Below are 10,998 nucleotides of genomic sequence, written 5' to 3' on the forward strand. Positions count from 1 at the left end.
AAAGCGGTTTCTACGCAAAACACCGTCACGCCGCGTCGTTGGAGTGGTGCCAGTATTCTAGGCACTGTTAGACACCCTAGCACTGTAGTGCCAGTATCTTTTCTCATTTTGATCTGATTGGTTTGATAGCAGCGCGCGACAGCTGCTGAAAACAAAGCGGTCGTTCTTGCCGCTAACGTGGCGTTGGTTGTGTTTTGAGTAGCTAAGTGCGCTGTCACCGGCGCTCGCTTTGCGATGACTGGGACAGTGATAGCGCACGAGACGTGTGGATCCGACGTTCAGCAATCTTATGTGAGGTTCGAGAACAGCGATAAGCTGTACGTCGTGAGGCGATGGCCCCGCAAGTGGTCGTCGTTGAGAACTGTATTCAGCGTGAGTTGGCTTGTTCTCGTGCTCTCGTTTATTATCTAATCCTGCCAGGTTTTGTACTATGTGTGTGGTCAAAGCGGTTTGGCGTCAGCCGGGCGAATTTAAAGTCGGCGTTCAATGGACGGCAGTAGAATACAGCTCAAGTTTAGATCGGGGTGCATATATCACTTCAGACCGTGCTCCCCAGCTGCATGATTTCAGCATTACTGAAGTCGGCTAGATTATATCAGCTACACTTGTATGCGTAGCAGTATAACCTCCTTGGTAGCTATAATGAATTTGTGCAGGTTTTGCAAGATGCCTCGCGAAGTTCCCTCCACTACGGCACCTCTTTCTTTCTTCCTTCGCTTAGTCCCACCTTTGTCGGCCGATATGTGAGATACTGCGCCATTTCCTTTCCCCCCCAAAAAACAATTCTCAATAGGTCGCTCGGCTACTGATCCGGTGTACCCGGGTTCAATAAACTGCGCTGATCGAAGTGGGTGCTCAGTTATGTTGGATCATGATTGGCTGCAGGGTACTCGATCGTATGTGAAGTAATTTGGTGTAGGTTGCCGAGATGTCTAGTGAAATTAAACTACGATTTTTGGAGTGGGGACTCAGTCATGTTGGATCATAATTGGCTGGTAGTTACGGGGGTTATGTTCTTCAGCGTCGTGAGGAGGCCTGGGCAAGTGCTTGTCGCTTTTATGAACAGTATATAATCCTAAATTTTTTTGAAGATATCAGTGTGTGGCGAACTCGCGACTTATTGTTGTCAGCACCTGCTAGAAATGATGTTAAAATGTTTTCTTTGTACATAAATGGATGAGGATCGCATGGGAATAAATGTTGAATATATTGTGTTCCTTCCTGGAGGGAATTGTCCGTGGAAATAGTTCTGCAGGCCATTCACGTTATTACCTGGTGATCATAAGTTAAGAACTTAAATGCTACACCAGGCAGCTTTATCACTGATATATATATTAATTATTAATTTCAGGAGATATTTCTGCCTGTCGGCTACCCAGACAGTGTGAGCCGTGATTACACAGAGTACCAGATATGGGACAGCGTCCAGGTAGGTTCTATATTTTATGTATAAATGTCAAAACATTGGTTTTCTGAGTTCCTCACTTTGGTTGTGTGCCTGCTCTTTATTCGAAGTTAGTACTTTGGGCTTTCATATCCTTGTACGAAGTAATGGGAGACATTGCCATTGGTGTAGGCATTTGCCAGCAGCGTCACGGGAACACTGGCCACCCAGTCAGTGCTTACGGGGGTTGGAGTTGGCGATCAGAGTGCCTCTGTGTTTGCTGCGACGACGACTTGGATTCTCAGAGGTGAGGGCAGAGCTGCACAATGGCTTTACCTCTGCTGTCAATTTGCTGTTGGTATGGGAATTGTAAATGGAGGTTTCCTACAACTTTGAGATGAAGTGCCAGTTAATTCACCCGACACTGCATCATTTATGTGACTATGGTTAGAAATGCTGTCTCTGAATGCTTTTATTTTGAATTGACATTTCTGCGTCTTTGTGAAAAGATGCCTGTGTGCTGAAATTTATTCCAGATGGTACAAATTGAAACAAAGTCCTTCATTGGGCCTTCTAGCTATCGCAGCCAGTACAATTAATTGCTGGTAATCTTGCCTGAATGGATGGATTAACACTCTTGCATGCAAGTGTTCATTAATGCTTAGGCCATTACGAACAACTTTGTTCCAGGATGGTATTTCTCCTTGTTCTAGTGGCTGCATAGGCCTTTATGGAAAATATTTTGACTACACGTGCTGTTCAGCAATCTAGATTTTGTGATGTAACTTGACAGCAACACTGCTTTATGAAGACTGGAATTAGACTTTGACAGTACTGTCTAATAGTTCACAATATGCAAGCAGTGAAGTTCGAAGCGTTCAGTTTTTCAAGTTTTTGTGTGTGTGTGTGTGTCCTATGGACATTACTTATGCTATGGCTTTGTGGAGATTGGGAAGGTTGAATTATGCCATTTTTGTGTCGCCCCAAAGTAGCTTGGATTGAAGAATTCTGATCATAAGTTCTGCCAGCTTGTGTTTGTGTCCAGAGAGCTTGTGTAATTCATGGCCATGTCTGTCTGCCCTTATTTGTAGATGGCACGGGCATGATAGGGCGCATCCTGTTTGCCTGGTTTCAGGGGTAAGTTAGTGTGAATTAAATTGGTCGTTTAATGAGCACGCTTCAGGAGCTTCTAACTATGCTGTGCACATTTTTGCTGCAGATCAAATCTTGATTATGACTCCAAAAAGTGGAGGTGAGTTTCTTAGCCCCTCCTTGCATGGGTCTGTGATAAGTTTTCCTGGCAGTATTGACAAAAAATTTTGCGCGTGTTCTTTTTAAAGTTTAGTAAAAGCAGTCAAAAAGTTATGCTTGAAAGCACTGTGAACTCATTCCTCCGCTGAAAACTGTTTTTGACGTCTGATTACTATTATTCTTCTCTCGTATGACTTGTGCAGGATGCTTTAGAAACTGAAGCTTTATAATTTCTTGTTCTTCTTCCTGTCCGTAGACTTTTTGCTGACATACTGAATGATGCAGCCATTTTCCTGGAGCTTATGTGTCAGCATTTTAAAGGATATGTCACCCCAATCCTCTGCATATCCAGCGTTGCAAAGGTATGTTCAAACTGCGTAACACAGTCTCATAATGTGTTTACAAAAATGTGCATATATGATCCATAATCTAACAGTGGAGAGAGACACAGCAAGAGCACACAAATCAAATGCTTGTTTTGTGTGTTGTGTCTATTTTCAGGTCTCTTGGTGCTATTAATTGATGCATCAGTACCAACTTGCCCAGATCCTAGCCTTAATTAATGCATAATATGTCGTGGTTGTGTGAGGGAATGGCTCATGTGTTCACATCAGTTTCCTAATAAACTTACCAAATGTGTAGTGTGGCTGTTAAATACCAAAGGGGTTCATTGAACAACACTCCAAAATTGGTTCATAAAATGACCATGGTACTCTCCTCAAATAATCCTTCTCTCACCATTGCTGCTCCCGTTATCACCAGCTGTTTGTTATGCTTAAAAGAACCAGGTAGTTTGTCAGCCATGTGGCGATAGCAATTGGAATGATGTGATATCAGAGTAAATAAAAAAAAAAGATTGGCAGTGGTTTAGCTCTGGTTAACCTGGAGTGATGAGATAGCTACAGCTAGCCGAGTGGAACTTGCTCAGTTGAATTGCAAAGTCAGTCTTTCGCCGCTCAGTTTCTCTGGGCATTCCTTCTTCATCTTCGTCCCACTTGACACGGTGCATGCGTACAGCTGTTGCAGCTAGGTTTCGCTGCGCCGCCGGCAGCAGCAGCTGCTCTGCACCATGTGACCAACCGTGACGAACCACGTGACCAGCTATGGTGCCACGTGACTACGTGGCGGTGGTGGCGCCGCCACGCCGTGGCTGCGCTGCCGCCGCCACGGCGCCACCACGCTGAAGGCTCGAAATGCTACCGTAGTGTAGCTATCGCAACAAAAGTGCAAGAACTCAAAATAAAAAGGTGCAGGAAATGGCAAACAGTTTATGATGGTATAAAATTCTCGACAGTGTAGCCACTGCAAAGTCCTGGCCATAGTGGTATGAAGCTCTTGTAAGAGGTGAAACTCGTACTTTGCCTGACCAGCAAAATTAAGTGACACTTAACACCTGCGATAGCAAATGCCGCTGATGTGCTGGCATATTAATAGAAGAAACTTCCTTATCCCCTTTATGCAAAGTGTGTGAATAGTTAAGCCGCTGAGGCATGCTCCATATTATTTTGACCGGAAGCTGTATAGTACGATTCAATTAGCGTCAGCTCTTGCTCGAACAGTTGGGTACATTTTCATAGTTATCGTATTCAAGCATTTCAGGGCCCTTTTCAGCTTTGTCGCAAGCAGTGTAAGGGTGGGGATTATCAAGTGGATTGCGCATTTTCTTGTGTGCTCAGTCCATTGTAGGTGTCGCTGGGGGAGCAACGCGGGCTGCGCTGACTCAGCACCAGGCTCGCAGTAACAACATGGCTGATGTGAGTGCCAAGGATGGTAGCCAGGAGACCGTGGTCAACTTGGCTGCATTCCTCTTCAGCTTGTTGCTGCTCCGGCTTGTGGCTGGCAGCCCATGGTGGGTACCACTTTTGGGCGAGGGCATGCCTTTTTGTGAAATCTGTTGCCTTACTGCATAAAAGAGTTCCTGTGTCCACATGGCATATGACACAAACTTTGTCCTCATGTGCAGATTGCACGCTCAGATTGTTATGACACAGGAATACCTAATCACTATCAAAACAAACAGCCTCTTCTGACCAGCTATAGTCCTGGTCGTCTATGTCAAATAATGGTCATTTAAATAGTGGAGGAGGTTCTAGTAGTCCAGGGTCTCTGAAGGTATGACAGGGAGGTTGACAATCTTAACCATAGTTTTCACAGAGCTAGCGAGTGTGCTTAGGGGTTCCACATCTTGGCACGGCTTCTCCATTCATGCCCAACTGGCCTGCACATTTATTGTACAGATTGTACAGACAGAACAGAGGTATCATTACGTTATGTTTCATATCAGTGTTTTTCTTCAGTCTTAAGTTGTAGATTCTTTCGCTGTCATGCCAGTGCCTGTTTGTGGTCTGGCGTGCATTCTGACCTTGCTCTCTTAACACTACATTTCTAAGTACTTTTTAGTGCACATGCTCAAGTTGAATATTTTAGAGCGGGAAGCTTGTGTTATGCTCTCTTTGCAGTGCACTATGGCACTGTGGGACCCTTTGGTTTGCTGTAAAATTCACAAACAGAAATAAAGGAAAGTGAGCTTGTTGAGCTGGGTTATCATAAAGGTGGTTATTCCACAGCATTTCTGGAAATAAATTTGTTCTAAACTAGTCCTTCTAATTGTAGAGATGTTAATGCATGTTTCCATTATGCTTAAGCTGATATTTATTCACAGTTAGGAATTTTCATGATTCAATGTTTTTTCTGAACTGCTTTTAAGTCTTTGAAGTCCTCGCAGCGAAGACGCACAAGCCAGAGTGTCTTTTTAGGGTCACGGAGTCGGAACATAGAATGTGGCAAAAGTGCATTGCGACCTTCCTTCAATACAAGATGAACAAGCTTCCCCTTGATGACCTCTTTTTAAACAGAAATTAAGATGACATATCTGAGTATATCAATTCATTTAATGGGAAGTCAGTGACGGCTTTTTCCATTGGTATCAAGGACTTGTTTTATTCACTTCCACACAGTAGAATAATTTCGTGCATAGAGAGTTGTATCGATAACTCAGAAGCTGTTGAATTCCAGAATGACCAGGATGCAGATGTAGGTGGCTTTCTGGAACTACTGCACCTATATCTGACATCTACATGTGTAGAGTGGGGGGGGTGGTACGTTTTTACAAAAGCAAGGCGTTTGTATAGTTCTTGCATAGCGCCCGTACTGAGCGATTTATTTTTGGCAGAGTGTGATAACTTTTTGTCTACACAGTTGGAAGGTTGCATTGTTTTGAAACTGGCAAGATATGTACACGACTTTCTGATCTTACCGGAAAGGACAACGCGACCACTTGACGAAACGATCGGAAGCATTCTGAGAATTTTCGAAGAATGCTTGGACCCTCTGATTGTGACCCATGAACTGTCTCTTAATAGAAGTATAAGGTTCCTGGACTTAAGCCTCATTTCTCTGATAACCACACATGCTATACTTGCGAATCTAGAAGGAAAAAACCGCTTTTGCCATCCGATTCGGCGCACTTGAAATTGGTGAAAAAAGGAATTATGAGGCTTTGTTTTCGCAGTGCCTTAAACAAATCTTGCTCTCACACAGTTGAGGAAAACAATGAAACAGTCAGCCCATTTCAGTGCCGCTGGCTTATCAAGTGATTTGTTAGTTTCAGTGGCGGAAAGTGTTCTAAAAGAAAAAAAGGCGGAGTGTCAAGCAATGGGTGGCAGTGAGCTAAGGAGAGGCAAAGATGCTGAAAAACAAAAGGTTGTGGTTGTACCATACTTACATAAGGTTTCACAAAACCCTAAGAGGATCGCCCAGAAGGCTAACGTAAAGGTGGATTTATTCAGCCGCACAAAAGCTTATGAAGATGTGTGATGTGATGAACCCAAAGAAAAAGCCAAGTCCCAGATGCAAAATAAACCATCAGAAACCATTTGCTGCATGTGAGCAGGGTGTTGTATGTGAGATAAAAGTTGCCCTGTGGAAACACATACATCGTCCTGACCAGCCGCTGTCTTAATGAAAGTTTGCACGAGCATAATTACAATGCAAGTTGCACCACATCAGGCTTTTTGACGAAGCATTCCCACGATTGCAAGTGCAAACCTGCCTGAAAACCAGATTTTCCCGGCTGAAAAATCCTGGCCAAAAACCAGTGCAAAATAAAAAGGGAGGTTACCGAAGTGAAGGCAATAGCTCATGCTGGGACTTCATGTGTCAGCACCCCATCTCTTCTTTAAAAAAAAAAAAGAGTTGGCATTCCTTGATATGCGAAGGTAAACAGTGATCAAGGTTGCCAGAGGTCCATATCTTATCTGACCCACTTGTGTTTGTTGTGTGGTTGTACCATTTCTATTGTGGCATGCTCCTGAATAAATTTAGTTGTAAGTTAAGTACTTGTCCCATTCCTATTGGTGTTTTTCCTCGTGCACTGCTCCTTAATTAAGCCTTTGACATTAGCAGCTCTGTTTTGCTTTATGCCTGCTGTTTATTCTAACGAGACTCAATTTCCAAGCCTTGACTAATTACCAAAACTTGTCTTGGAATTGCCTTTTTAACGTTTAATTTTTCTTTTCCATTTTCCAAATTTTCCAAAAGCGAGTGGTTGCTCTCGTGTGCGCTGGTGGATCCTGGGATTGTTGCTGTCTTTATGTACTTACTGTGTTATTGCTGTGTATATAGTCATCAGCTTTTTACTTCACTAGAATGTTCTCTTTTGTTAGGCCTTTTGTGTTAGCAATGTCCATGAAAGATCTGTTGTTTGGATGTGTGTACAGTGGTAGTGACAATGTGCAGTGCTCAATATGTGCCTTCGTTATTACCGTAAAAACCGGACTATAGGTCGGACTGGAATATAGGTCGACCCCCTAACTAACCAATTCTAAAAATGAAAAATCTTTTTCAATGGGAAAAGTACCGAAAGACATCCTTACTTTGAAACAAATGCGACTCGAGAGGTTGCACAAAGGTGACAGTATTTAATTTCATTTAAATGTTGCTTGTATGTACACCCGGAAAATTTTTTAACAATATCGCGCACCAATCGGCCCGTGTGTTTGTTTCTGGCACCGGCAGCAAGTATAGCACCGTAGAGCAAAGCCCTCCTCTTCATGAATCGCCACAACCAGGATGGCGAGCCTTTGAATTGTGCCCTCGTGAGTCTAGAGGCACGCGCGATCTCTGCCGCTTTCACGCGGATGCATTCGGCAGTCACAGGCAGCGATCTTGCTCGCAGCGCGACGTTTCCTTCCTATTCTGGATACACTACGGTCTGCCCACGAAATGATGTTTTCTTCTGGTTGCTGCAAGTTGTAATACGCAGCTTCTGCCTCCGCCAGTACTGAATGCTCTTTTCGGATACTCCAAATTCGCGCTGTGCCGCCAGGTTCCCGTGAGCTTCCTCGTACTCAGTCGTGTTTTTCTTGAAGGCGGCGGTAAATTGCCGTTAGCTTCCGCTTTGCATCTACTGAAACGCAAAATGGCGGCACTGCTGCTGATGGCGATGGTGATGGAGGCTGCTGACTTCAGCCACCCATTGTTGCAAGACTTCCGTATTTTTTCCGCCCATGACCGGTATATAAGACGGGGGTCGACTTTTCACCACGGATTTTTGAAAAAAAAAGTTCGACCTATATTCCGGTTTTTACGGTACTTAGTTTGTCTGTGTGAGGCTCTCAGTAAAGTTATGCAGTGTAGTAAGCTTCCCTGTGCTGTCAAAAACTAAGTGTAAAGCTGTTAACTAGGTCATTTTCATTCTTTAAAGCTGGCCTCTTCATAACTTCCTATGTATTTTGTATACCTCACAAAGAAGAAAAGAGTTATAGCAACATGCATATAGTGTTGTAGGTTTGATTACAAAGCTGCCTTGGGGATTAATAACCGGATTTGCAAGGTTAGTTGAGGTTATTTTCCTTCAACAGTTTGTACTAGCCATAGTCATTCTTGCTTTAAGAAATATCACCAGTTATGTTGTTCAGTACTGTCCTTAGCTGCTTTGACTCTCGTTACCCTGGTGGTGGCAGCCATTTTCAGCAAGCATTTAGACATTTCTGTGGTCAAATGACCCAAGAGCATGCAAACGCTTTGTGGCACTTGACTTTTTTTTCCTACATCCACTGCATGGCCCAGGAGATATATCTCAATGCCCTTGTGTGAATTTCCACTAGTAATGTGGTTCATAAGCTGATGAGCATTGCTGATGTGATGCTGTAGAAAGTTGTGCAATGCAGTGGTATTGTATATGGCTTTTCCTTTCTTTACCTGTATGCACATATAGTAGTAGATTGCATGTCACAAGTGCTATCTGTTTACAACATTTGTAATTGAAACCAGACTTCATTTTGACCTTTTCTATTTCAATTTGTTGTGTTCTGCAGGCTTGTCTACACCATCTTCATTTTTTTCACCCTGCTGCACATCTTCGCAAACTACCGTGCTGTGTCGTGTGTCGTCATGGAAACCTTCAACCGATCTCGCTACTCAGTCGTGGTCAGGCATTTTTTGCAAAAGGGTGGCGGCATTGCACCTGTTGGGTGGGTCAACGCTCGTGAGTCAGTGTGGATTCAGTGTGGCAAGCCGTTTGTGAGCATCAATCTTGGTGTGCCACTGTCTGCAATCGCACCAACATCACAGGAGTTGCTCTGCCGGATGGATAACGTTCCTGGTGGAAAGAAAACCACGCCAGCATACCTGCTCGCAGTCATGCGCGACTCGTCGCGGCATTACGACATCAACATTGTGCTTTCAAGTGAGAGTACAGCCAAGGACCAGTTGGAGGCCATGTTTCACGCATTTCTGCTCGAAGCCATTCTACTGAAACTGAAAGTTGATGCCGACCACCCTTGGGCTACAGACATTTCAAACGTGGAAAACGCTGCTGAGGATCTTTCTAGCGATGACCATCGACTGGTCCACTCTTCGAGGGCTATGGTGAACAGGTGCTTTCCTCTTCTGTGGAAAGCTCTGGAGGAGTCAGAGTGGAAAACTGATCATGTTCTCTTCGGGGCCACAGAATGGAGAGTCACCTGGTTGGATCATGAAGGGGAAACTGTTTCGGCAGGGGATACTTCTTGTTCCAAGGACCTGTAAGCAACTCCGGATTTTGCAGTTTATTTTCCACGGATGGTGGAACACACGCCTTGCATTTTTACTGTGATTAACAAGATGCTAAAGGTGGCATCTAGACTATCTGCTTTTTATATTCAACAGCCGTTATAAATGGCAAGCACCATTTTACACAAAATCCACACTATTATTTGTAGCAAAAAATCTGCCAGACTTCACTGGGCATGGTCAAAGATTAATGACAGCTGCTGTACATCCCCCCATTATCAGTAAGTGTTCTTATTCTCCGGCTTACCTGAATGACTTTTCTGTTAATCCATGTCTAGCCCACCCCTCATGTAAAACCCCACCCCCCACTTGGTCTTTGTGGTATTGGAAATGAATAAACGGAAGGATCAAGAGTAGTGCCATTTTCAGAGTGCTGGTCCCTTAACGGTGCAGGTCCAACCGGGCATCATTGCCTTTGCCCAGCAGTGGACAGCTGGTGGTTACGACATGCTATGAAACGACAATGCTCTTTACTTTGAAGGACACCCATTAAAATTCTTCCAAGATTCTTGCACAGCTCTTGTTCTGGCTTTAAATGGTGTGCAGCCAAAATAGATTTAACTTGGGGCAAATCATTTTCATACAGACAGCATTTAAGGGACAGCTGTGATCTCTTCGTTTTGTCATAGTATTTGCTGCATGTTAGCAAGGGGTCGGCACTACGTGTACTTACCATGTCATCACTAGCATGTGAACCTTGTATTGTGGTTACCCATACCTGCAAGCAGCCAGTGTAAAGTTAGCTTTGATAGGATGTCCCATGGTTGTCTCAGTGCAGACGCCATTAGCAATGAGGTAAACACAGCCTGCTGCTTGACATTGCAAGCTGTGTGCGGACAGCCCAGAGGACATCTTGCTGTGCATTGCCTTGCAAGTACCTTAGTAGCCATAAACTGTCCAATTTTTCGAAGTGTGCACGATTCCCTGATCATCCCAGAGCACCGAGTGACAATAAATTTAAATGTGCTTTTGCAGAATGTATGGCATTCTCATTGCTCTATGCTGTGGCGGGCAACACTATCATGCAACCTTAGCATTTTTTTTTCTTCTCTGCTTTCTATGTTTGAAAGTGCTTGTGCTTTTTTTTTTTTTTCAAAGTTACGCACTGTGTGTTTAAAGTGGCAGCCGTAGGACTGTTGAATTTACCTCATGTCCTGATGTGATCCTGTTCTCCAAAACCACAGCACCACAAGACAAACAGTAACATCCTGTTTATATTGTGGCAGCAATAACTTTCACCTGGCTATTAATTCATAACCTTTGTCTCATAATCCACTGTTCCAATTTTCTTCTCTCCCTAGCTTGACTCT

General features: G+C 43.9%; 1 protein-coding gene across 1 annotated transcript; it reads left to right on the top strand.

Annotated features, from left to right (window-relative positions):
- On the top strand, positions 1 to 10,665 carry LOC144121377 (RUS family member 1). Its single transcript, XM_077654572.1, has 8 exons — positions 1 to 372; positions 1,352 to 1,429; positions 1,577 to 1,691; positions 2,476 to 2,521; positions 2,604 to 2,636; positions 2,892 to 2,997; positions 4,312 to 4,484; positions 8,953 to 10,665. The coding sequence occupies exons 1-8, from the start codon at positions 235 to 237 to the stop codon at positions 9,662 to 9,664; spliced, it is 1,401 nt and encodes a 466-aa protein (XP_077510698.1). The 5' UTR covers positions 1 to 234; the 3' UTR covers positions 9,665 to 10,665.
- The last annotated feature ends 333 nt before the right edge of the window (positions 10,666 to 10,998 follow it).

The sequence above is a fragment of the Amblyomma americanum genome, chromosome 2, assembly GCF_052857255.1.
Source record: "Amblyomma americanum isolate KBUSLIRL-KWMA chromosome 2, ASM5285725v1, whole genome shotgun sequence".
Lineage (NCBI taxonomy): Eukaryota > Metazoa > Arthropoda > Arachnida > Ixodida > Ixodidae > Amblyomma > Amblyomma americanum.